General features: G+C 51.4%; 1 protein-coding gene and 1 long non-coding RNA gene across 7 annotated transcripts; one reads left to right on the top strand and one right to left on the bottom strand.

Annotated features, from left to right (window-relative positions):
- Positions 1-325: 325 nt before the first annotated feature.
- Gm11747 (predicted gene 11747) lies at positions 326-11,121 on the top strand. The gene is made up of 3 exons (NR_045902.1): positions 326-454; positions 6,550-7,191; positions 10,245-11,121. It is a non-coding gene; the product is annotated as a predicted gene 11747 (long non-coding RNA).
- Positions 3,539-26,864, bottom strand: C1qtnf1 (C1q and tumor necrosis factor related protein 1). Of its 6 annotated transcripts, none has more exons than NM_001204129.1 (4): positions 26,753-26,864; positions 11,471-11,629; positions 8,681-8,820; positions 3,539-7,520 (listed from the first exon to the last, which is right to left on the bottom strand). In NM_001204129.1, exons 2-4 carry the CDS (start codon positions 11,623-11,625, stop codon positions 6,970-6,972), a joined length of 846 nt encoding a protein of 281 aa, NP_001191058.1. In that variant the 5' UTR covers positions 11,626-11,629; positions 26,753-26,864; the 3' UTR covers positions 3,539-6,969. The 6 variants fall into 6 exon arrangements, with proteins under 6 accessions (NP_001191058.1, NP_064343.1, NP_001191059.1 ...); NM_019959.3 differs by lacking the exon at positions 26,753-26,864 and adding an exon at positions 21,419-21,520; NM_001204130.1 differs by lacking the exon at positions 26,753-26,864 and adding an exon at positions 11,764-11,787.
- Positions 26,865-26,917: the final 53 nt, after the last annotated feature.

The raw sequence follows: 26,917 nt of genomic DNA, 5'->3' as shown, positions 1-26,917 counted from the left end.
CTCTCCCTTGCCTTGTGCCTGTCTAGCTGTGTGGATATTAACTTGGCAGCAACTCCCTAGAGCTTTGTTGGAGGTTGGTCTGGTGCTATTATGTATTTAAATGCTAACTCCTGACTCCTAAGATCCTGCTACTATGTATTCAAATGCTAAATCCTGGCCCCTAAGATCAAGTTGCCCCTATACACTGAGTGATGCTAAGTAAACTTTATTCCCAATTTAACACTATTGGTTAAATAAAGGTGGCTACAATTACTGAAGACAATAGAAGAGGCGGGGTTTTGGCAACCAGTCTGGGGGGGTCTCAGGTAAGGACCTTGAGGAAGAAGAGTGAAGGAGGAAGATGGAGGGATCAGGGAGTCTCCATTAGATATGATGGACCAGGAGCCCAGGCCCGAGCCAAATGGACCCTGAGGACAGGCTGATGGAGTAGAAATATCCCAGGAAGACACAAACAGTAAGTATTTGGGGAGCACAGCTGGAGATGTGGACAGTCTAACATATAGAAAGATAGATTTGGGGTAATTTCCCTAGTAATTGTGCAAGAACTGATTAAATAAATCCACAGGATTCTGACTATATTATCGGGGGGCTAGCTGGGTCATATTAATAATTAATAGAGCTTATTAAAAACCATTTTACAGAGCAGTCGAAAGGACATCTTCTCTGGCAAGGCAGGGAGCAGGTCCAGGTTCCCTAGAGCACAGTTTCCAGTCCCATTTGTAGGATTCTCTGAGTACAGCCTCTCGTCTGCACCGGCTAGCTGGTCCAGGAAAAAATGGGCCGGACTCCATCCTGTGCTGGGAGGGGCTGGACTCTGAGGCCTCCTGAGGTAGGGCACTTGAGGTCACCCTGCCTATCTGATCCCAACGCAGCAAAGCAGGGATTTGAGGGAGAAAGGCATGGTCCTCCATTACTTGTTCCTCTGGAATGTCCCCCTGGCCTCTGTGTCAGTCTCTCAAACTTGAATGATCTCACATACTTGAGGTTGAAAACCGCTTGTTCAGTAATGTTCTTGGAAGGGCTAACTCTCACACCCATGTCCTACCTTACTTGCTCTGACTCTGATGCTGCCTTAGCCACGTCTGGGTTGATGCATGGTTGCTGAGTACCGTAAATCAGAAGAACCAGGCCTCTCCAGCCCTCAACTGAGAGGAGTGGGCAACCTGGCTGTGTATGAGAGGAAATTAATGTGTATGCGTGTGTGGTCCTGTATGAGTGTGAATGTGACCACTCTGTTACACAACTCAGCAATGCAAAGTGTGCAGTTCCAAGGTTCCGTGTAATCACAGTGTTATGTAACCATGATTGGCAATTATAGAATGTTTTCGTCATTGAAAAAAAAAAAAACCATAAATGCGTTAGCCCATATTGCCTGTTTCTACCCAGCTTCTGGGGATGTTGGAGCATCTTTCTTTTTAATTTATTTTATTTATTTACTCTCTGAGTGCTCTGCTGCATGTACACCTGCATGCCAGAAGGGGGCATCAGATCCCTCTATAGATGGTTGTGAGTCACCATGTGGGTGCTGGGAGTTGAACTCAGAACCTCTGAAAGGTTCTTGACTACCGAGCCATCTCTCCAGCCGTGGGTCAACTTTATAAGATTTACCTATTCTGATAGATTTACCTATTCTGATAGCACACACCTTTAATCCCAGTAATCCGGAGGCAGAGGATCTCTGAGTTCGAGGCCAGCCTGGTCCACAGAGTGAGTTCTAGGATAGTCAAAGTTTCACAGAGAAACACTGTCTTGAAAAAACAACAAACAAACAAAAACAAACAAAAGATTTACCTATTCTGAGACTAGGGATGTGGTGTCCCGCATGTGTGTGTTCAGGGATCAGGCTGCTCATAGAGGCTGGAAGTTTTGACTGCGCTTACCCCACGCCAGTGCCAGGTGGGTGTTAGGCCACGGGAAGCCACGGGACCCCTGATCTGGGGGGGTGGGGGAGCGCAATCTGAGGTCCCAGGGACTGCCAGAGCTGACTAGAGGGTCCCCAGGCCTTCATGGAGGCCAGGACCATCTGGTTCTCAGGCTCTGGGGCACCCCAGGTGCTACTGAATGCTAAGGAAGAGATGAGAACGGAGTGGGGACCCAGGGGCTGGATCTAGCCTGGGCTGAGGGTGAAAAGAGGGGAGTGCTCCAGCTGGGTCCCCAGGGGAGGAGAGTTCCTGGCTTGTTGGCAGGGCAGCTTGGCTTGGTGGAAGCCATGGCTGGGAGTGCTGAGAGGCCTTCTGCAGGATATTAGACGTGGCTCTTTAGACAAAGGCCTGTTCCATTGTTCCCCATGGTGGATCCCAATGAAAAGAGGCAGTCCATGGTTTTAAAGCATTTATTGTCATGGTGGAGAGTGGCAATGAGTAGTATTATACCTTACTTTCTCAGGGCAGTGGCAGGCCTGAGGTTAAATACCTTTTGCAAGGAGGAGTGTCTGGGATGAGAAGTTTACTGGCTAAGCCCTACAGACCTTTAGGTACCCCATTAAAATGGAGATCTGTCTTGAGGCTACATGAACTGTGGTCACGTGGTCTATCTGTGGAGGGGCTTGGGGTGTTGCCCTATGTGACTGATGACCACAGAATTATGGAGAGCTGTGGCCTCATGTCAGGAGCCTGGTGTCTAGGAGCATGGGCAAAATGCCTACTGTTCCCTGCAGGGTTATCCTCTGTGGGGTCACTGGGGTTGCCAACCTAGCTCAACCAGAAACCAGGCTGCCTTTCACGGTCCTACATAGAGAAAAAGCTGTCAGCACAGGGTGGGGGTGGGGGTGGAGGGTGTTAGGAGCATTTACAGCTTTTGCAGAGGAGCTGGGTTCAGTTCCCAGAACCCACATGCTGGCAGCTCAGTTCCAGGGGCTCTGACACCTTCTCCTGGCTTCAAAGATACTCACACATATGCTAAACTTACGTGCATGTGGGCAAAACACCCATATACGTAAAATTAAATCTTATAAGGGACACCAGAGAAGGCACTGAGGCACATGCCTGTAATCTCAGCACAGTATGATACAGCCAATAGATGATAGATAGATAGACAGATAGATAGATAGATAGATAGATAGATAGATAGATAGATAGATAGATAGATGATAGATAGATAGATAGATAGATAGATAGATAGATAGATAGATAGACAGACAAACAAGTAAATAAAATGGCAAAAGCAAAAACCACTGACTTGTGGTCATGTCATGGCTGCACACACTCGGATTCAGCAGTTGTGACTACCTGTATACAACTGGGCTCTTGCACACTCAGCCCTGGAACTGGGATGGACTCTCACACCCACACCCTGAGGGCTTACACACAATTGCCTGAGGGAAAGGCATATGTTCTTCACTGATAAGCTGTCTGTGCTCCTGCAATAAACCCTGATGAAACTCACTGGGAGACACACACACATGTGTACACACACACACACTTACACACATACACAGGCACACGCACACATACAAGGGGAACTAGCTGGAGTAAAGGGGGAAAGGTACGAATTCTATGGACTGGCTATGATTGAAATACAGTGTGCACATGGACACAAATGTCATAAGGAAACTCTTTATTATCTATAATTAATCTATGCTAACATTTAAAAAGGTCAGGCATATTGGGGCACACCTGTAATCCCAGCATTCAGGACGTGGAGTCAGGAGGATCAGGAGTTCAAGGTCAGGTTTACCATAGAGTGAGTTTAAGATCAGCCTGGCCTACATGAGATCTGTCATGGGGATCACTTGGGCACCTTTTTCTCCATGGTGACCGGGCCAGCTGTGGGTCGAGTGTACACGTGCCACAGGACAGGAGGGCAGGCAGCCAGTGGCCCTTGAGTGAGGCTGGTGCATTCATTTTAGGTCCGTTTGGGAAAAGCCCTGGGCCACATCCAGGCAACTGCAAGGCCTCTGGGCCCTGTGTCCACCTGCTGCATTTTGGTCCCATCCCAAGGCTGAGGCAAAGGCACAAGGCCAGCTGTTTGCCAAGCTGCTGGTTCCAGCTTCCAAGCCAACTGCTGGTAGGTGGAAAGGAACGTGTGGCTACCGACCTCTTGGCCAGTAATGAAAAGAAGTAATGTCTCTTCACCACAGAGACAAAGAGAGACTGTTAGGTGTCCAAACCCATGAGTTGTCACAGCAAGCTTCATTGCGATCCCCAGTAGAGACACACACACCTTGGCCTCTGGCACCTGTCAGTGTGTCCATTCACAGATCTCTAGCCGATGTGCTTGTGTTGAATCTGGAAAGAGTGAGTCCTGGATTTAAGGAGACCCTGAATGCAGTTCCAAGTGTCCTTGAAAGGAGGTCATGTGGAGTCAGGACAGGAAGGCTGAAGAGATATGATCCCTCCCTCCAGGCAAGGCATGTCTGGAGATGCAGGCAGCAGGAAGCAGCGTCTCCCAGCCAGTGCTATGAGCACTGCCTTGCTCACAGCTGGATTTTGAACTCTGACTCCCAGAACTATGAGAAGAGATTTGTCTGTGTGCCGCTACCTGGTTTCTGGGCCTTTTTGACACACACAGCCCCAGGATGGTCATTCAGCTCAGGCTTCAGGCCAGGCCAGGGGATACCTGCTCTGTTGGTCACACTCCAGTGCAGAAGAACAAGCCTCTACCTCCTGGGAGTCTCCAGGCCTGACCACACACACTGGGCAGCTCTAGATACTCCATATCAGGAGTTCCTCGTGTCCTTGGTAGAAATGCGACAATTAGAGCCCCGGCAGGTCCCTGAGTATAAAGTTGAGGACTCCATTGGATTAATAAGCAGAAGGGTGGGTGCTAGACGGGGAGGAGGGAAGAAGGAGCACTCTAGATGGGGAGGAGGAAGGAACACTCTAGATGGAAAGGAGCACTCTAGATGGGGAGGACAGAAGAAGGAGCACTCTAGATGGGGAAAAGAGAAGAAGGAGCATTCTAGATGGGGAGGAGGGAAGAAGGAGCACTCTAAGTTTGGAGAAGGAAGGAGCACTTTAGATGGGGAGGACAGAAGAAGGAACACTCTAGATGGGGAAAAGGGAAGAAGGAGCATCTAGATGTGGAGGAGGGAAGAAGGAGCACTCTAGTTGGAGAAAAGGGAAGAAGGAGCACTCTAGATGGGGAGGAGGTAGGAGCACTCTAGATGGGGAGGACAGAAGAAGGAGCACTCTAGATGGGGAAAAGGGAAGAAGGAGCACTCTAGATGGGGAGGAGGGAAGAAGGAGCACTCTAGGTTTGGAGAAGGAAGGAGCACTCTAGATGGGAAGGAGCACTCTAGATGGGAAGGACAGAAGAAGGAGCACTTTAGATGGGGAAAAGGGAAGAAGGAGCACTCTAGATGGGGAGGAGGGAAGAAGGAGCACTCTATCCAATGAGCAGACCAAAAAACGCCAGCTTGCTGTGAATCGCCATGGCAAGTTTAATGTTTTCTGGAAAGAGCAGGGTAGAGCACAGGAGGCAGCAGCCTCTGCTGTAGGCACACCCATGGAAGTGGCTTGGAGAGTCTGACCAGCAGAAGCCCCTTCGGAGGTGGCATATACGTACATTGAGCTCCAGAAGGAAAAGAGAGGGATCCTAACCAAGGGCCACCAGGAAGCAGCAAGCAAGGCCTAGTTGGCACAAAGCAGATATCCAGTGGCCCAGGCCCTGGGGATCAACACGGGGTGAGATGGGGAAAGAACACAGGCTCTCTGCAATCAGAGAATCAGGCCTGAGGCCTTCCCTGAGTCTGAGCTAGGGGCGGGATAGCCTGTGTCCTCTTCTACCACTTGGGGTTGACCCGGGAATAGGTAGATTTTTATAGCTCTACCCCAGCTCTGGGTCTCAAAGGAAGTCCCTCTCACGTGTCCATAAGCTGACTAGGGCTGTGTCAGGGCTGGGCAGGTCTATCAGACTCATCCGCTCTAGCAGGTTAAAGTATCAAGTTCCCAGACAGGATGCTGAACTGGGAAGGAAGCAGGGCACTAGGGATGGTGAAGGGCAGTTTGGGAACCCAAATCCGAGCCCTGGTCCTTCCATGGTTAATTCACCAAGAAGGAGGAAGGGGAACTGATGTCCCAACAGGCAAGAGAGCCCTCCCACCCTGGGGTCCAGAGTGACTGGGGAAGTGGAGCAGAGCAGAGAGGTACTGGGACATAGTAGGAGCTTTATTTCTTACAGAGAAAGCTGCAGGAGTCCCTGAGGTTCCCAGCTGCTGTCAGGATCCTGTGAGTTGGGGCAAGCAGGATGCTGCCACCAGCCCAGAGCCAACCACAGGGGGCACTTGCTGTTCTCCCCCAACCCTTTTACTAGTGTGGCTCAGAAAGATTGACCAGCCCCTGGGCAAGGCTATAGCATGTCAACAGAGCTCGGAGGTCAGTCCTGCTGTCCCCAGGAAAGCTCATATGTGATCTAGAGTTAAGTCAGATGTGGTTTCCAAACCCACAAACTGCAGCTACTCTGTTGCCATTCATGTTTTTCCTATGCCTCAGTTTCCCCAATACAAATAGCTCTCGCTCTCTCTCTCTCCCCATCCCTCCCTCCAGCTGGCTGGAAAGCCAAAACTAACACCACCTTTCTTTCTCTTTTCTGCTTGACTTCGTTCCTAAGAAACCCATGATATTTGCTTACTTGTGTCCAGGAATGGGAACACACAGGGGCTGTGCTCTGGAACACCCTGTGGCCACGGGACAACACAGCACAGGGTCGTCTAAGGCTGTGTACACAGAAGGAGCTGGAGGCCCCCCAATATCCTCACAGGCTCCCCGCCCAATGATTTCATCTGCCGGCAGCTCTCTGCTTAGAGTAGCAGCCAGATCTGGGATCGCACCGTCCTTTGGGATTCCCAGTGGCCAAGGGCATCTTGTCAAAAGCCAAAACTTTGGAAGCCAAGGCCAAGGAAGCCAGGATGGAGCAGAGAGAAAATGGGGTCAGCCCGGGGCAGGACTCCAGTGTCTGTAGAATGCAGGGATAGGTCAGGGTGCCAGGCAAGGAGGTCAGCAGTCCACAAAAGCTCCACAGGAGTGTCCACTAGGGCTCAGAGGCTGGCTTGACCAGGTAGCCACTGAAGGTGATGTAGGTGTCGAACTCGTCACTGAAAATGGCGTTCTCACGCTCGCCCTTGAAGAGACGCACCCAGACCTCATCCTCCTCCCGCAGCTCCATCATCAGGCTCTGACTCTGCATGATGCTGCGGTCGCTCACCTGCGCATACAGGATCACCACCTCCTCCTCGTTCTTCATGATGTGCAGGTACGTCTCCTTCTGGTTCCAAGTGTGCACGTTGAGGCTGAAGAAGTAGATGCCCGGCACATAGCAGTAGAACTTCCCAGTGAACATATTGAAGTGTTTGTAGAGGTTCACAAACTCCGTGTCGAAGACCACGGGCTGGAAGTAGTCGTTGCTGTGCAAAGCCTTCTTCCGGCCCACGGAGAAGGCTGCGTACTGGCTCTTGCAGTGGTTCCCAGGGGCTCCAATGGATCCCTTCTGCCCTTTGGGGCCAACATGGCCCCTGGGACCTGTAGAACCTATTTTGCCGTACTTCCCCTGGAGGCCTCGATCCCCTCGGTCACCTTTCTCGCCTAAGAGACAAAAAAGATACGAGGTTTCAAGGGAGGCCAGCCTGCCATCTAACTCCACATCCCTGCATCCTCTCTGGTGCCCCTTAGCAGGAGGCTCACGTCATTAGTGGTAATAACTTTTCCACTGTCAACAACAGTTGGCCTGTGTGCATCCAAAGGGCACACTTTCTCAGTTTCTTTCTGGAAAGTCCTGGCAGAGATAAAGGAGCATATGGGTTTGTCTGCAAGCAGCAGGCTCTGTGGCCAGGCCTGGGCTCACTCTGAGTAAATGGACTGCAGATGTCAGGACTCAGTGGGGGCGGGGGGGATCTAGGTTGTAAGCATTCTCCGGGGTTATGTGAAGTTATCTAGACAGCACAGCATTTCAGAGAAATGGCTTGAGTGTTGCTTCAAAACAAAGACCTTACAGGTCTGCACGTCCTGTGCAAATAGGGTTGGGCAGAATCCCTGAGGTCTCTCTTCATGTATGTGTGGTGGTGTGTGTGTGTCACACATGTGACATGTATGTAAACACGCCCTAAGGCCACTTGGAGAGACCAGAGAGGATGTGTGTGTCCTCTTTTCTCTCCCCTCACCTTTTGGCTAACATAAGCTCTCCCAGTAAATCTTATTGCTTCAGAAAGCCTGACTCGGGCTGGCGAGATGGTTCAGTGGGTAAGGGCACTGACTGCTCTTCTGAAGGTCCTGAGTTCAATTCCCAGCAACCACGGGTGGCTCATAGCCATCTGTAATGAAATTTGGTGACCTCTTCTGGCAGAATGCTATATACATAATAAATAAATCTGAGAGGGTGGGGGGAGGGAGAGGTAGAGGGAGAGAAGAAAGCCTAACTCTAGAGTCCGCCTGCCCCCGCCCCTCCCCATGATGGTTACAGGGGTTACAGGCACACATACCTCGCTTTTCTGTGGGTGCTAGGGATTTGAACTCAGGGCCTCCTGCTTTGTTCTAACCCACTGAACCACCTCTAAGGTTCTTCTTCTGCTCATGAAACAGGGTCACAGCTCAAAAATCAAAATGTCTTCCCTCCAGAAGACACCCACCTCTGCTCTATGGTAGTGACCCTCCATTCCTGCTCAGCCCTGCCCAGCAACATCTCCCTTTCCATGTCTATAAAGCAGCCTCGGGGAACCAGACCCCAAACCATGTCCAAAGCCTCTCACCTTTCAGGATGGTGATGTTGATCTGGGGTGGAGGAATTGTCTGGTATACAGGTGTGCTGGGGTCACAGCATCGGTAGCACCGAGAAGTGGGGAGGTCCTCACCCTGGCGAGGGCTATACTTCTCTCGTGTTTCTTCAGGCCTAGGGGAATAAGCCAAGAGTCCTGATTTGTGTTGTGTTGGGAACTCTCTCCTGCTGCTGTGGACACATGGCCTGCCTCACCTTGCTCTCCTTCCCCTAGAATTGCAAGCTCTGTTTAACATAGGCATGGGGGAGGATTCTGAGGTCCCAACTCAAACTGCAGACAGCTACCCCCACACACCCCTACACACACACACACACACACACACACACACACAACTATCGGTTGTAATATATCCAAAGCAAAGATAACACAAATGCCAATGACCTGAGGGCTTAGATGACGAAGCCACTCCCTCAATACCAGGTCTTTCAGTGGTGAAGGACTGGGCTATGGATCTGAAACACATCTACCAGCAACTCATTTTAAAGTCTCCATTCAATTCCTCATTGGGTGCCTCTGGGCTACAGCTGCTGCTGGGCCATAATGGCTCTACACTGCCACCTGATGGCCATGTGCAACATTGCACTTTGCTCTCCTCCCAGAGGCTCCATGGCACACAGAGGAATCTAAGCCAGCCATTCCTTCTCTAACCCCGATCCAGTCTACCCCCAGACCATCTGGAACACGGATCCACATATGCCCTGAGTCCAATCATATGAAAACCCAGTTCCTGGAGAAAGACACTCACTCATGCCTGTCTCCTAAGCTTCAGACCTCTTGTGAGACATCTCCATTACCCCACCCCATTCAACAGGTCCCACAGGTGTCTTGTGTCCAGAATTGAAGGCCTCATAATGACCCTTGGACTCTGAAACCTATTGTCTCCAAATACTTTTTCCAATACATTCTAGTGGTCAGAATGGAGCCTTCTGGCCCCCTGATCTCTCCCTCCATATCCAGCAAGTCCTGGGGAGTGAACCCCTATCCAAAGCACCCCAGGACCATCCTGGGACCTTACCATCTCTAATGCACCATGTGAACAGCGGTCCTAGAGCTTGTCTCTCCACCAGCAATGCATTCTCTGATGCTTCCCTCCACAGTTCCTTCCAGAAACCTCTTGAATACAAACCTCTCCTGTAGGACTCACTATCCCCTCCAGAATGAAGGCTGCATGAGAGGGTTTCCCTCACACTCAGCTGCCTCAGGTTCAGGCTTTAAAACTTCCAATACCCGGAGCCTTGTACATACCTCTCCCTACAAAATATCTTCCATAGCCTTGGGTCTGTAAACCACTGAGGGTCACAGACATGAAGGCAAGCCCTGGGCCCCAGCTCCCACCATCCCAAACCACCCTCCCTCCTGCACTACCCACCTACCTCAGCCTATAGCATTCTGCCTTTTTCTCCCACACCCAGGAGGACCCTGGTACGGCACTGTGGATGCAGCCGTACTCCAAAGCCAGTACTGTATCGTGTGTACTGTCCCCCTGTGGCCTTGGAGTGTCTAGTAACCAAGGAATGTCCTCCATATGTTTTTCTAGGACCCGGGAGACGGCCTGATTGACAGCAGCTACTTAATGTTTGCTGAATGAAAACAGAGAAGAGGAAGAAGAAACAAAGGGTTTTGGGTTTTTGGCACCAAATTCTGCCCGGAAACTTGGGTGTTAAGTTGAGCCAATGGGCAGGAAAGCCCAAGTCAGCATGGAGCCTTGTGCATGCCTCTCATTTGAAGACCCTACAAAATATTTCCCCACAGTCTTAGGTCTGCTGAGGGTCACATGCATGAAGACAAGGGACTGCCATCCTCAAGTCCTTTATAACTTCTCAAGAGAAGCTGATGCCTGGTCTGCCGGTCCATCCTTACCGGCTCATTCCTAGCCTGGTACGCAGACAGAGAGGGAGAGGGGTCACAGTAAAGGTGTGGAATTTTCCAAGATGGCTTTTTCCTCGCCCTCCTGACTTGAGACAAAAGCGTGGCAGCTTAAAACAAAGGTTTTGTTGTCTTGGTATCCAAACCAGCAGACTTCTGTTGTTGAACTCGCTCAACAAGCTCAAGGCCAGATCAGGATATGCTACCTTACAGTCACAGGCCAGTCTACCGCCCCAGCCCTTGAGAAGAGACTGGACTTTTTGGCTTTCTGGGTTCCCTCTCTGCTTTGCATAGGGTCTTTTCTTTGTGTGTCAGCTGCGTGTGTTTCCTCGCTCGCCAACAAACGCCTTTCTTCAGCTGTTGCCGCTGTCTGTGGCGTTTGAGACTTCTTTTCTGAGGTCGCTTGTGCTTGAGATTCTTCCTGGTTTTTTTGTTTTTTGTTTTTTTTTTGTTTTGTTTTGTTTTTTAGTTCGTTAACTGGCAGAGAAAATGAGCCTGAGTGAGCCTTCTAGACTGTATCACTGCTTTATAAATGAGTAAGTTGCTTGAGACCTCTTGTCTCTGCCTCCTGCCTACGTGCATTCCCAGAACCCTGGCACTTATTCTTGGGAGGCCAAGCTACAGGTGAAGACAGAGCAAGTGCCCTCTCAGGACAGAAATGTAAAGTTCTCATAGACCCAGCTGCCCTGGTGTCAGGATGAGACGGAACGGCCATCCTCATAATCAGACAAGATGCTCAAGTCACGGACCTCCAGGGTCAGCCTCCCTAGCGCTACCTCTCAGCTCCCACTTTGCCTTTTGCAGCTCAAAGCAATCACATCTGGATCACCCCAAACCTCAAACACTTGACCCGGTCAGATGGAGAACCCCCGCCAGCATACTATCTCAGGCCCTTACCTTGTCACAGGATCCAGAGGAGATGGCAGCTCCTCTGTCTCTTCCCACTCCTGTTGTTCCTCCTGAACTCGTGGCACAAGGCTCAGGATGGGGCCCCAGGTGATGGCCAGCAGCAGGCAGCATCCCAGCATGAATCCCTGTGCACAGGAGCCCATCTTCCTGCCAAAACACAAGGAGAGGGCATGGGTTAGGAAGGGATTCTACAGAGAACAGCCAACAGTGAGAGCTGTCTGCCTGCCCGGCCCCACATCACACACACACACACACACACACACACACACACACACACACACCTCGACCAGAGCTGTTGAATCACTGAGCAAAGGGTCATCTGCATCAGTCTCTCAGGAAGGAGAGCCTATCACCTGCTGACACCTGTCAATGAGCAAAACCAATCCCAGTAGAGTTGGGCAACTAACCCTCCCTAGACGGGCCGGTGGGCAGAAACTGGCAGCAGCAGTTTTCAGCCACCAGGGGGCGCTCAGTGAGTGTCCGTTTGCACTTAGGCACCATCCATCCATCCAACTCAATCCTGTTTCACAGCCCTCAGCTTTCAGGCAAAAGTTTAGGACGGACCCCTTCTCTTCCAATATGGAGCCTGTCCTTCAAGCCCCTCCTTGATCCCACCGCTAGCCAAAGAAAGTGTAGGTGTGTGTGTATATATGTGTGTGTGCTCGAGCACGCGCGCGCATGCACGCTGTTAAGTACTTGTTTAAATTCTTTGCTCCATCTACCTGTCATCTCTAAGCTCCTGGCCTAGGGCAAGCAGAGCCTGTCCTTCTTTCCCTATGACTACACACCTCAGTCTATGGTCCAGCCCTTGGCTTCTCAAACCTAGGACTCGTCTTAAACTTCAGCTTCTCGTTCAGCTGACCAGGGCAGGGCCTCTGGGGTCTGTGTTTTCAACACACCCCGGTGCTGCCAAGGGTCTGCTGACAGTGCTTTGCGTGCCACCTCCTGGCCACACCCCCAAACTTTGGCACCTGTCAGCAGCGCTGCATTCCTGCCCCACAGCCCGGAGCACCTTCGTCCTGTTTGGACTGATAAGCAGTTAACAGGCCCTGCGGCGGCACCAGGCGCCCGGCTGAGATTCCGTACATCCTTCCAATTAATTTTCCGGGCCCATGAGGTAGGGGTAGATATGAGAATATGTCCTCATTAATCACTTCTATCCCACCCAGGCCTCGTGTGATCCCAGGGCCAATCTTTCTGGGAGACAATATTCATTCATTAGTATGCCGTTTGTAAATGAGAACAGAGGGGATTGGGATGAGCTCTCTGTGGTTGAGCACTAGCCTCGCAGGCACAGAGACACGAGTTCCACTCCTAGAATGCACACACTAAATAAAAAGAAGTAAAAGCCAGGTATGGTGGCCTGTGCTTACAATCCCAGGATCATGAAAGCATAGACAAGCAGAGAGATGCCTGGGGCTCACTGGCCAGCCAGCCTTGCTTAAGTCGTGAGCCCCAAGCCAATGGGAGACCCTGTCTCAAAAAGCAAGGCAGATGGCACCTGAGGAACAACTGAGTTTGTCCTTTGGCCTCTACACATTCCCATGCCCAGTCACAGAAGTGTTCCTATACACATCTGAACATGCACACACGCACATGCACATCATGCACACAAACAGCACACATATGCACGTGCACAGCACATACATGCATATGCATGACACACACATACACAGCATGCATATGCACCAAACACACATGCATAGTACACACGTGCACATGTATGGCACACATGTGCACATGCACAGCACCCACACGCACATGCACATCATGCACACAAACAGCACATATGCACGTGCACAGCACATACATGCATATGCATGACACACACATACACAGCATGCATATGCACCAAACACATGCATAGTACACACGTGCACATGTATGGCACACATGTGCACATGCACAGCACCCACATGCACATGCACACACATGCACATCATGCACACAAACAGCACATATGCACGTGCACAGCACATACATGCATATGCATGACACACACATACACAGCATGCATATGCACCAAACACACATGCATAGTACACATGTGCACATGTATGGCACACATGTGCACATGCACAGCACCCACATGCACATGCACATCATGCATACAAACAGCACACATATGCACATGCACACACATGTGCACAGCACATGCATGCATATGCATGACACATATGCATATTACACACATGCACAGCATGCACAGCATGCACATACATGTGCATAGCACATACATGCATATGCATGACATACACATGCACAGCACGCAATCACAGCATGCATATGTACCACACACATGCATAGTACACACATGCACATGAATGGCACACATGTGCACATGCACAGCACCCACATGCATGCACATGCACGCACATGCACAACCCACACATGCACATTACACACATGCACATAATGCACATACACAGCATGTATATGCAGCACACACATGCACAGCACACACATGCATGCACATGCACACACATAGCATGCACAGTGAGAAGACAAAGGGAGGGAACTGCTGGCTTTGACCCTACTCCTAGGTGTCTGGCTACACTGGAGCACAAACAAGAACAAGCTAAACTCAGATGAACCAGCCCAAATTATCCAAACAAGACCCACTTTATGCTGTGCTCTGTCTTGGTCTCCCAGACGCCTCCTCAACCCCGACCTGGGAAAACCCTCCTCCACGGTAATTTTATGTATCAGGTTGTCTCCAGCCATGGAGACTTTTGCTTGGCCCTCCAGACTTTTCCTGTCAGACATGGATGTCCCTGGCCCAGCCAAGTGTCCTGAAGTACCCTGGACTTCACTAATACTCAACAAATATTTATCCAGCTAAGTTCCCTCCATCTATTTATTTCTCTGTTTCTGTATTTCCTGTTTTCCCCTGGTACCTTCACAATTATCCTCCCGCTCCCTGTAAGTGTTAAGCTTGCATCAGGCGAGAGGAAGTTTTTCTTTTTTTAAACTTGGGTCTGTTTGGGTTTGGTTTTTCCATTTTTCTGCCTCACAGGTTGGCTTCAAACTCTTGATCCTCCTGCCTCAGGTTCCTAAGTGCTGGCAGTATGTTTTGGAGCCATATGAATGGAAGCAAACATAAAGCTACCTTTGGTTGTCCTACCCCATAGGTTCTTGGTCTTGACTTTGCTGACATCTGAAGCTGACAGTCCCCTCATGTTGGACTCTGTCCTGTACATCTGAAGGTGCTTTGTGGGGTCCCAGCCTCTACCCACAAATCTTGTTAACATCCTCCTCAGTTAGTAACAACCAATGACTCCAGAAACTGCCCTATGTCTGTCCACTCAGGGGCAAAATTACTCCCAGCCAGGAACCAGTGCTAGGGCTGCCATGAAGGGTTGAAGTGTCTTTTTCCAATCCAGAAAAGGAGATTTTAAACATGTTTGTCAGAAAATAGGGTGCCCAGATCTGGGCTAGGACATGATGGGGTAACAGCCCTCCCCTCAAGGTAGACAGCTTTTGCTGATGGTAGTGTGGTGAGTGCGCGCGCACACACACACACACACACACACACACACGCACACGTACACGTACACTCAGCCTCTTTTGCAAATTCCTATCAAGTCAAGGCTGAAATACTCCCCTCCCCCATACCGTCTTAATAATCATTTAACGAAACCCTATGGCAAAGTCAGCTTCAGTATTCTTATAGTCACTTTTGGAAAAACCAGTATTGCCCAACATCTAACCAAAGGTGGCCACAGATCATCTCTCTGCTCCTAGCACAGAGGGGTCTCCCTGTAAAGGAAGAAGTTTTCTTGCTGTGAGGCTCCACACAGGAAGATAGATCCAGAGAAAGCCAGGTCCTGATCAAGGGTGACACCACCATCCCCAGTCCATACTGGTCTTCGTTAGATCTCAAACCCAGGACAAGCAAAAGTGCCTTTTGGACAGCCAAAGTGCCTATCTAACATTTTAAAGCAGACCTGGCTGCAGGTTCTCCCAGCATCCCTCAATCCCTACTTATAGCCCAGGGGCTGGGCTACCCCTCCCCCCTCCCCCAACCTCCTTCCCTATATAATCCAACCATTGTGGTTGCCTGGTCTTTGTGTCCTCTCTCTCTCTCTCTCTCTCTCTCTCTCTCTCTCTCCTTCTCAGACAGTCTCTTGGCCCAGGCTACCCCTCTTGGTCGGTAGCTGCTCTCTGCCCTCTCCCCCATCTGCTCACATGGCTCAGGGTCATGTCCACTCTGGACTCCCCCAGATGTCCCTGCCTCTGGCTACGGTCTCCCTTTTATCTACAATAAACTTTCTCCTCCACCACACTTAAGGGCAGCCATGTCTTTCTCCTTTTTATTTCTCTTTCATTTGGCATGTCCTGTCTCTGGGTTGTTGCAGTAGTAGTCACTGAGGACAACCCCAGCCTGAGCCATCCCTGTTCTCTGTTAAGGAGAGCTGACTTCCATGGGAAACTGTTATCTTATTTCTTCCTCCACGTCCCACAGACAGAGCCCAGCATCCTTCCTCGGCCCACCCCACCCGCTTCCACCCAACCTTCACCCCAGAAAGCAGGAATCCCTCTTTGCAGCAGAAGAAGGCAGAGGAGTAACTCACAGGGTCTGGAGGAGGGCGGGGGCACATGAGGGCACTTCCTGGCTGGGACTTTTTGTCCTTTCCCAGACCTCATGTGGTGGGTCCTTTACTGGAAAACAGTATTCATCCACAAGCCCAGTTTCCTTATGTTCCTTTAAAGTCTGCCCTCTTGTCTCTGGCTGGCTGTGCCTGTGTTGGACCGAGGCCTCCTGGTGTGTGAGGCTGCCTGGGTTTGGCCTTGGCTATCCCCCAAGCTCAGTGCCATTGACAAAAGCATTTTGTAAACACTGTTTTCTCCCGTAATCCTCACAGGGTACGCAGCTGTTCAGAGAGGCAAGAAGCCTGTAATCTCCTCGAATAGCCAGGAGCCTTGGAAGGCGAGTTGGAGCCGCCCTCTCAGCTGGCACTCTAACACAGGCAGGGTTTATGGAATGCTCCGAGATTGGCCTGGCATTGTGCAAGAGCTGGGGGGTGGGGTGGGGTGGGGGTGATTCAACCATAAATTAACAGTAGTCCCCATCTCAGGAGCACTGCATGCAGTCCAGGGAGAGAAACAAACCAATGCCCCAGGCTGAATGAAGAGTGGTGAGCAGGGATCAAGCCAGACCTTTGCTCTCCCAAACTGTGGCCGCTGTGAAATCGAAATCAAGTAAAACAAGATGCAAGCCAAGCACAAAGCATGAGGCACATACCTGTTATCCCAGGATGCACTAGGAGGAGGCAGGGAGTCAGGACTTTGACTCCCTCTGCCTCCCATCACTGAGATGACTCCAGCAGACCGCCACGAAGCCATTTACAACAGGTTCTGCAGACCAAACTCTTGTCTTTATGCTTTGAATGAAATCATTTACCAACTAGGCAACTCCCCTGCCCGAACATCTCAAATCTAAGACTAGTCTGGTTTCCTTGGTGAGACTATTTCAAGGTGGCTTGGGATTTAGATCCGTGGTAGAGCGCTTGGCTAACATGTACAAGGTACTGGGTTCTATTCGCAAAAATAAATAGATAAAAGATAATAAAATGAAATTCAAAGTTCTGCTCCCCAGGCGTGCCAAAGTGCCAGTCACCTCCCAAGCTCTGGATACTCGCGTGCATGGCGTTATTGCTGCCATATTGGAAAGTGCATTACAGAACATGGCTGGCATGGCTGGCAGTTCCAAGGGGAGAACTCTGTTCTAGATTAAAATGAGGCCAGCGGGGGAGGAGGCAGGAGTCATGAACAAACAACCTGAAATCTGGGAGTCATTTAGACTCCTTCCTCCTTTGTATCCGGCACATCTAAACCAGCAGCAGCCCTCCTTTGGAGCCTTGAAGGTCGTTTGTCCTTCCTGCCACTGGCCCCACCAGATGCTTTCCAGGGGCTCTGGCTGCCTCCCAGACAAGGCAAGCAAGCATCTTTATCCGGCTTTGCTGGGGCTTGGACACTACCCTAGTTTCACACGCAGGTCTCAGGAAGCCTAGCAGAAGAGCACTGAGTCCCATTGCTCTGCACCTGAGGCCTGGATCCCACTACATTGCTCCTATGACTCCAAGCTACCGGCCACATTGAGAGAAGCATCAGAACTCTCTTTGAGCACAGCATGGCCACCACCCACCATTGCTGCTTGTTCCAGGCATGCGTCCGTCCATCTTTGCCTCCAAAGTCTGCTCAAGCTCTGGGAACCCAGGGATTTGCTCAGTGGGTAGAATTGATTTCAACCACTGAAGAGCACAGGACTCAACCAAGGAAGAGAGCATGCCGCACTGAGGTGCAAAGTCCTGAGTGCTTTCTTAACTCTTGACATGCATTAGCTCCCAGGTCCTTGCTTCTCCATGATACCATTATCCCTCAAACACCGGAACTTGAGATGAGCAAGAGGGTGGTAGAGGGACTTGCAGTTAGTCCATGAGCCTGTGTTTATGCCTGGTTGCAGAAGCCTCTTCAATACGTGATTTCCTTTCTGTGACCCTGTGGGCCATGATGGTCTGAGACTGTCTCTTCCTCCAACTGCTAAGGGAGACAGCTAGGGAGCCAGGACTCTGTGTGGGGAATGGGCTCACATGTGTTCCAGGGGCCTGGATATCTTTTCCTGTTCCTGTCTTGGAGAAGTGGGGTTTGCTTTTTAAGGTTTGGAGTTTGCTTTAAAACCTGCCAATGGAGAAGGTGGCTTCCTCCAGGACAGCCAGCTTATGAGCAAAGGACTCTGGCTCTGGAAAGATGTGAGGTCTTGTTTGGGGCAAAATCATGAGAAGAAAGACCAGGAGCTCCTCTATCCTGAAGCACCCCCCCACCCCCCCAGTCTACACCCTTCCAAGGAGACCCAGCAGAGAGCAGGCTTGCGTCTGCCCAGACCCTGCCATGTGGTTGAAAGACCTCCAGCCTGCAGGACTCTGCATCCTCCAGGGAACAAAGATCTCCTCCAGTAGAGCAGGTGTCCTTAGGTCACCTCCCAGCTGAGCTCCTTCTGGCTGGAAGCTTTAAGACCATCTGAGAGAAGAGGCTCCAGGGGCCTTGTGCCAGAGCCTCACTCTGCAGGTGGCCTGGCCCAGTGCCCATTTCTTTGGCACCAGGAATGACGGTGCCCTGTGAGCTGACTACTCCCGAGACCCAGGAAGGAAAGAACATGGGGATTCTACGCCTGGGGCTCCAACATGCCCAGCCCTCTGCAAGCAGCACAAACTGGCCTTTGTCTGGTTAGCCCAAGCCTGGATATCCCCGCAGCACTTCACAGGAACCGCCTGAGGATGCTCTCCAAGAGGGAACACTGCCCTCTACCAGGCGGCTACTGGGTCAGCCATGCCATTTGTCTCATTGGTTGGCTCAGCATCTGTCAATCTTGCTGCTACTGTCTATTCCCACCCAGGCTGCTCACGCCACACTCACCACCAAGCAGAACCAAGTTCTTTGCAACGTCCGGAGTGCTTTAGTTATTTATCGTGTTGTTATTGTTTTGAGAAATGCTTTCGTTCTGTAACCCACTGACTGTGTAGACTCAGCCTCACCGTGGCCCTCCTGCTTCAGCCCTCCTCAGTGCTGGGATTGCAGGCATAAGAGACCATGCTCGGTGTGAGTCCTTTAAACGCTCTACTAATTGGGGCTGGAGAGATTGGCTAGCAGTTAAGGGGTTACTCCCTGCTCCTCCAGAGATCCAAGTTCAGTTTCCAGTACAACCCCTATAACTTCAGTTTCATAGGATCTGGATCTTTCTTTTGGCCCCAGGGCACCCACACACATGTAGCATACACATGTGTAAAAATAAAAATAAGTCTTCCAAAGACCTACCAGGTTGGGCCACTCCTTCTACTCCAGGCTCTGGTCTACTCTGTCTATTGGATCCACCCTTCCTTACAGAAGGAAGAAAGAAATAAAGAAAAAAAGGAAGGAATGAGGGAGGGAGGGAGGGAGGGAGGGAGGGAGGGAGGGAGGGAGGGGAGGAAGGAAGGGAAGAAAGGGGAGAGAGGGAGGGAGAAAGATAGGCTCTTATGATATTGCCCAGGTTAGCCTTGAATTGTTATGTAGCCCAGGCTGACCTTGAATTCGCCATTGGCCTGTTTTGACTCCCTTCCTGTGCTGAGCTTATAGGCTTATGTCACTCCTCCCATGGATGGACCCTTCGTGGTCTCCCCACAAAACAGTTGCTTTCTAGGGCTGCCTCCTCAGCTCTTAGCTCCAAACCCTTCCTAACTGTCATGCCTTCAACTGACACTACTCCAACCCCACCCTCACCCAGTAGTGGTGCTGAGGTCCAAGTCTGTGCTCTGCAACACACCAGCCACACAGGCCTGTTTCAATTAGCTAAGACTAAACACAATACAACTTCAGGTCGGATACCTTCACGCTTCTCAGCAGACAAAGTGGCCACCAGACTGGGCAGCCCTGCTGCCTGGGCTTCTCTTGGCTATGCCTTTAGCCAGAGAGGCTCCGTACCTGTGTCCCCAGATGTCTTCGTGATGACCCTGGCCTGTCCTGCCATGAGACCCTCATACCCCCCAATTAACTCATCCTCTCCTCCTACTCCCACAACCCACATTTTTTTCTTCCCCTAGGGCTAGCAGCTGGGTGAAAGACATCACTGTGGAAGCTGCTAAAACCCATGCTTTTCATACATCTTCCACATCAAAGCCAAGCTCCCAAAGGTCTGTGCCTCTTGTGTTTTGCACCAAGTCTTTCCCAGCTGGTCCAAGGACTCCCTGCCTGCCTACCACAGCTGGTCTCCCAGAGGCAGCTTTAAAATGGGAGCATGGCTCTTGACTTCAAGGGTATCTGGTGACAAGAAAGGAAGTGTTTAAGTCCTGAGCGGCAACATGGACCTCCCCTCCCCCATCTCTCAGCTACCTGCAGCCATTCTGGGTCTTTAGATGGATAGCCCTCTTAACTGCCACCCCCACCACCACCAACACACACACACACACACACACACACACACACACACACAGCCATGTCTTTAGAACCAGCCTCACTCACCTAGCAAGCTTCCTGGACCCCTACCTGACATTACTGCCTCTCTCTCAGCATCCTGACCTCCTGCCCAGGAACTAGGAACTCCTAGAAGATGGGAGCTATTTCATTGCTATGCTCTCTGGCATCTGGTGTCACTTTTAAAAAGTATTTGGTGTGTGTGTGTGTGTGTGTGTGTGTGTGTGTGCTACATATGTAGAGGGCACCCTTGGGCTAGTTACAGCTGGTTGTGAGCCACCCAGTGTGGGTGCTGGGAGCAGAGCTTGGATCCTGAAGATCAGCCACCGTTCAGCCACTGCAGCATCTCCACACCCGCCCCCACCCCCTACAGTGTGTCACTTTTACTGCAGCCAATCCCAAGTGCAAAGCCATCGAGTATCTTTTACTTGTTCAGATGAGGCGAGGGCCATGAGCGAGACCCAAGTGCCATCAAAGGTGGCCTGAATTCTGAATCTCGCTGGAGTCTGGAGCCACCCTTTCTCTCCGCACTCAGAAAGCCTCCTGCCTCTAAGACTCCAGTTCTGCACCACGGTTACGAACCCCAGAGGCCACCGGGAAGACAGATCAGATAAATGACAGTAATCAGTTGGGTGGAAAACGAAGAACACGCTTGTTGATTAGAGGCAAACTCAGCCCTCGGGAAGTATGGGACTGTGCTGACCAGAAAAGCCTGGTTCTGTCTAAAGGAGGAGGGAGAGATGAAGGAGAGAGAGACGAGGGAACAGGCTGGGGGTCGGGGAGCACAGATCCACCAGCAGCGGCTCTTAGTGCAAAAGGGTACATTATTGATTGGTTTAGAAGTTTCTAGAACCATAAAGAGGGAAAATACAGGTTAGTGTGGCGTCTCCGTCCACAGTAGCGACCCTAAAGCCCACCCACCCAGCCGCTCCCAACAGCCACTGCGGGGGGGCGGGGCTGGAAACAACACTGCAGATCTGCTCCTACCTGGACTTCTCTGGGTTTCTCTCTTTCCGCCTATAACAATCCCATCTCTTCCCTCGCAGTAAGTACACATTATTTTCCACTTAGAGAGGACAAAAATAAGCCCCGCCCTGGGGACCAAGAGAGCCTTTTGTTTATTCCAGGAAAGTTGGCTATGCATAGGAAAGCTGACAGGCAGTGGGGAGGGAGGGTTTGTAAAGCATTTGTGGTTCACATGGAGCCGCTGAGAAACACGTCATCCTCCTGTTGAAGCCTTACATCCCACATCCTTTTACTCCTTAATGAACATTTGTTTATGAATGCCTGCAACACATCCTGCGCCAGGCAGTGGGCCAATGTTAGCAGCATCTGGGGCAGGAAGGTGCCGACCTTCCCTTGGGCATTGGCCGTTCCCACACATTGGGCTCTGGTTTGAGGCGCCCACCTGAGATGCTTGCTCAGTGACAGCTGGAACACCCGCAGCCACCCGTGAGAAGACAGTTGGTCATCACTTACTCATCAGAGGACAGCACAGGGTGCCAGGCACAGTATGGGCACCAGGAAGGATCCATCCCTGGCTTCCCTGGTTCAATGTTCAGAAATTTCTGCTGTACCGGCAAGATGACACCAAATGTCGGCCCCTAGAGTCATCAGGGAAGACTGTGTGGTGTTCAAGGCCAGTCTGGGGGGTGGAGGGGGGAGACACATATTGGGTTCCAGGCCAGACCCACAAACGTAGGGAGATCCTGTCAATAACAATAACAAGAAAAGCCGCCGGGCAATCCCAGCACTTGGGAGGCAGAGGCAGGCAGATTTCTGAGTTCGAGGCCAGCCTGGTCTGCAGAGTGAGTTCTAGGACAGTCAGGGCTACACAGAGAAAACCTGTCTCGAAAAAAACAAAAAGGAAGAAAGAGAGAGAGAGAGAGAGAGAGAGAGAGAGAGAGAGAGAGAGAGAGAGAGAGAGAGAAAGGAAGGAAGAAAAGAAAGAGGGAGAAAGAAAAACCAATGTGCATGATGAATTACAAGGCCCCGAAGCCACCTCCCAGTGGTCAGCCGGAAGGAGAATCCTTACTGAGGGAAGGGCTGAATGCCCTCTTCCCATTCCTTGGGATGTCAAGAGTTAGTTATGAATGGACAACACCAGAGGATCCACTCTGAAAACGTGAAGACTGAAGGAGACCTTGGGGTAGAGGAGACTGGGGCTCTAACCTAGTCAGCCCCCAACAGCCTCCAGGGCTCTAGCCTAGTGTCTGTCTCGTCTGTGTCTATCTGTCACTGTCTGTGTCTCTGTCTGTGTTTCTCTCTCTCTCTCTCTCTCTCTCACACACACACACACGCACACGCACACGCGCACACACACTAGCCTCTAGCACTTGAGCCTAGTCACCTCTCCAGCAGGCTCTACTTGCCCAGCAGCTGTGGCTGGTCATCTGTCACGTAAGCATAGACGCTTCAGACCCTACACCTCCTTCTCATAGGTGGATCTTCAGGGGGCCCCAGACCCAGGGAGGGAGAGGCTTTGTATATCAAAAGACTCAGGAGCTCCATGATACTGGAAACCTTCCAAATCCCCTTCCAAATCCCCTTCCACAGCTATCAGAACCTAGCTCAGTATCCTGATAAAAATGAAGATATTCCAAACAGACACATGGGCCCCTCCCTTTAACTGTTAGACTGTTGAGACAGTGGACCCCATGGAATTGGGATTCCCATCCCCACCCCAGGTACCTCCTACTTGGAGAAGGAAGCAATGATGGGTCAGCGGTGGACCGGACAGCACCTTGCCTGCCATGCCTTGGCCAGGACAGCTTAGCCCTGCATACTTTGCCTCTATTTACATCAGAACCTCACGTTAGGGCCTCAGAGACAGACTCGGAGGTCACTGGGCCTCTTATTTGTTCTTCCCAATGTGGCCACACTAAATAAATGTGCCTGTTTCTGTAATTGGTCTATTGAGGACAGTGGCTGAACCTAGCTTGTTGAAGCTCCCTCCAGGAGCTCAGGCTCTGGCGCTAACAACCCTATGTAGGAAAAGCCAGCCCCAGCCATGTAAGGGAGGAAGTTACACACCCAGCCTAGCTTCTGGCCTGCATCTGCCTCAGGCCCACCCATGGCTGGCAGTTCCCCCAGAGGGATCTTCTCCTTCCCTGGTACCCAGGACAACGGACAGCTGGTAACCAGATGCCCCATGGTGGGGGGAGCTGCAGCCGTAGGATGCGAGCCTCTCTACCACATGTAGCCACAGCAGCCAGAGCACGTCTGGCCTAGCTCTGGGCACCAGGAGCTTGGCTTCTCTGCACGACTCTCCTATCCTGGCTCCTCCCTCATCCCCGATGCCTGGGCTTCGGCTCATGGCCTGCAGGCTGTCTCCTGGTCAACTGTCTCATTTCAAGGGAAATTCCTACCTCAGCCAGGAAGACGGTGAGACACAGAGGCCCAGTCAGTGAATGGAGTACCAGTGGTGTGCCTGGGCAGGTGTCCAAGGAGGTGACTGTAGATACCCAAAGTCCTCCGAAGCAGGCTGGGAATCCCAGTGGTCAGTGGTGACGAGGGGGCATCAAAACCCCTGCCACTACCCAGTGAGGTCAGGGTGTGTGTCTCACAATGGGTACCGGCTAGTACAGGAAGAGCTACCGCTGGCCGCACCGGTATTACACCATTGCTGTTTAACCAGGGCTCTGAGACACAGTGCCCTTCCAGGTTCAGAGGTCTCACCTTGAACACAGGCCAGTTCCTCCACAAACCAACCTCGCCTGCAGGGATCCAGCATGTCCCTTCCTGTCTGGGAAGGAGGGAAAGAGGAACCACTTCTGAAGGCCTCCAAGACTGCAGTCACCCATCAGAGGTCCTGCCAGGGCAAGGACCCAGGGCAGGGCCCTCAGAGCCAGCGCTAGCACCTGTGGGACTCTCTAGCTTTAAGCAAACTGCTCTCTGGAGAAGCCAGAATGTTTCTTGTACCTCATGAATGAGTCAGGGAGGTGGTGGGGTCCTATCCAGACAGGCACTGTATGTAGATCACTTGACATTAGTGGAAGACAAATTTTCAGTGACTACAACTGGACAAAATAACAGTCCCTAGGAGCCACCACTGGTCCAATATCCCTGGGACCTTCAAGGCCAGGGCCCAGGCTGCTCCCAAGTCCTTTCTCTCCAGAGAAGGTGGTGGTCAGTTAGAGGCTGCATCCTCCAGTGGACATTAACCTGCCCTTCTGGCTTCAGATTGTGACCTCAACCTCACCTAAACCCTAGAGCCTCAGCCACCCTCAGCCCTAGTAACTGTGACCCACCAAAGGGCCTGACCCCCTGTGAGTAAGAAACAGTGAGTGAGGGTGTCCCAAGTGAACCCATAGTTTCTACGAAATTCTTTTCATCTTTGTTTTGATGGATGAAGTTCAATGCCAGAATACTTGGTTTATGAGTCATGCTAATTATGAAGAGGGGGGGGGGTGGAGGGCCGGGCACCGGGAAGAATAACAGAAAGGAGTGTGTTCAGAAAAAAATTAATGCTGTGCTGGTTGCTCTGAATAGGGAGGTTACAGCCAGGAATGAGCAGTCACTGCCTTCACCCTCCAGGACAGGACAGCCGGTAGGGCCTGCCTCCTCCCAGGGGGAGGGGCTCCTGGCTATCCATGAACCTCAGAACATCTATTTTGAGTTCTCCGCAGTGGGGGGCAAGCAGGGAGTGTGAGTTTCTAGGAAATAAGATGGGACAGTTCAAAAGCTTGGTGTCTCCTGCCTGGGCAGAGAATCCAAGTTGAGCCCCGGGGAGGGAAGACACTATTTAGCTGGGATGCTTCCTGGTAGGCTGCAGGGCCTGGGCCAGGTAGGTCCTTAGGCAGAGCTGTGAGACACAGGGGGCACCGAGGTTCCCTTGTTCTCAGCCCTCTGGTTCCCTCTGCAGGTTTCCCTCCTCTCCAGTGAGCACTGGAGGGGCCTGGTAGAGAATACACAACTCCTCTCACACTCCTGTGCAGGCAGCACACAGTTGTTGCACTATAAAAAGCAGAGTCGGCAGTTTCTAAGGACGTCACTCACTCCCAGGGGGATCCCAATGACATTTCTCAGTTTTTCCTTTTTTTTTTTTTTTCATTGTTGTTTTCCTTTTCATTTGGTTACTTTGAAACTGCATCTCACTCTATTTTCCTTTGGTTACTTTGAAACTGCATCTCACTCTATTTTCCTTTGGTTACTTTGAAACTGCATCTCACTCATGGTCTCTGTCAGACCATGCTGTCTGGCTCAGGATGGCTCAGGCTAGGCTCAGGCTAGCCGCAGCCTTTCTGCCTCACAGTCTTGAGCCAACATATTCCGTGAAAATTAAAGTTGGTATTTGGTTGTGGCTGTTTCCAGTACTGGAGAAGCAACCCCTGACCTTTCACACGCTAGGCACTACACACCCTGCGTCTGATCCACATGCCGAACCCTGTTGTCAAAGCTGAAGAATCATGTTCTGTGGTCTCCATTCCAAGAAACAGGTCACAGGAACAGAAGGAGTCGGAGAGGCAGCTCCCTCTCACCCTTCCCAGAGACAAGGGTGGAGCCAGGAGTAGCTGGATGGGAGGAGGCTCTCCAGGGCAGGGAGCAGCCTGGGTGGGTGCATGAATAGATGGGGTGGGACTCAGGTTAACCTGTAAGTTACATCTTCACCCACAGAGATGCCCAGACTTGTGAGTCTAGGTGGACACAGGCTGAACAAAGGTCCTGGGGCATCTTAGAGTCTGCAGCCAGCCCTAGCTCAGGGCTACTCTTAGCACCATAGGCAGCTTTTTTCCTTCCCAGGAAGGTCCAAGGAGAAGGGATATTTGTTTTTTCCTGCCCAAACTGGATGTCCTCCAGGAACAGCGAGGCTGTTAGAAGAAGGGGCCAGAGTCCACACTTCCTGTTCAGTGTTGGGGTTCCAGCTGACCACTGACAGATGGGACAGACCTGATCCTAGCTGTCCCAGGTGATACGGACAGGCATGGGGTGGCACAAGCTGGGAACAGAGCTGCTCTTTCTCCTTCCACACCCTCTAAAGAGCATCCGGGTAAAAGAGAGACACCCCACAAAACAGTGGAAGAATGCATAGTTGGTCCTGTCAGCATCCTACCCGCTAAAGAGCCCGCCCCCTGCACGCTCCAGGGAGCCCCAACAAGCTGCCTCTCTGCACAGCCAATCTGTGCAGGGGGAATTAGCAAGAATAACTCAATGCTGTCCCCAAAACTTCTGCCCTGCTCTGTCTGCCCCTTTGCTGTAAGTCCACATCACATCTCACTCCAGAGAAAGCGTCTACTCAGTCACGCCTGGGCACCCAGATGAAGCCACGAAGACGGAGCTCAGAGGCATGGGAGTCCTTCCCGGTCTGTCCAAGCCACCTACCTCCTTCCAGCTGAGCCGGCTGTGCAATGAAATCCTCCAGCCTCTCAGGGCTCTCGGGGAGGCGTCTCTTAGAGCATCTCCCAGGGGCTGAGCCTTCTAGGCTAGGTCAGGAGGGGAAGCACAGACGTGTCAAAGCAGAGAGAGAGAGAGGGAGGGAGGGAGAGA

The sequence above is a fragment of the Mus musculus genome, chromosome 11 (genome assembly GCF_000001635.26).
Source record: "Mus musculus strain C57BL/6J chromosome 11, GRCm38.p6 C57BL/6J".
Classification (NCBI taxonomy): Eukaryota; Metazoa; Chordata; class Mammalia; order Rodentia; family Muridae; genus Mus; species Mus musculus.
This window is presented reverse-complemented; position numbering and strand designations above follow the sequence as displayed.

Coding starts and splice junctions, on each gene's coding strand:
- C1qtnf1 (XM_006533820.4), bottom strand. CDS start 21,966: ATGGATCCTTCCTGGTGCCCATACTGTGCCTGGCACCCTGTGCTGTCC. Junction 11,630..21,910: donor CCTGTGCTGTCCTCTGATGA/GTAAGTGATGAC, acceptor GTGTTTTGGCAG/GAAGATGGGCTCCTGTGCAC. Junction 8,821..11,470: donor CCTCTGGATCCTGTGACAAG/GTAAGGGCCTGA, acceptor TTATTCCCCTAG/GCCTGAAGAAACACGAGAGA.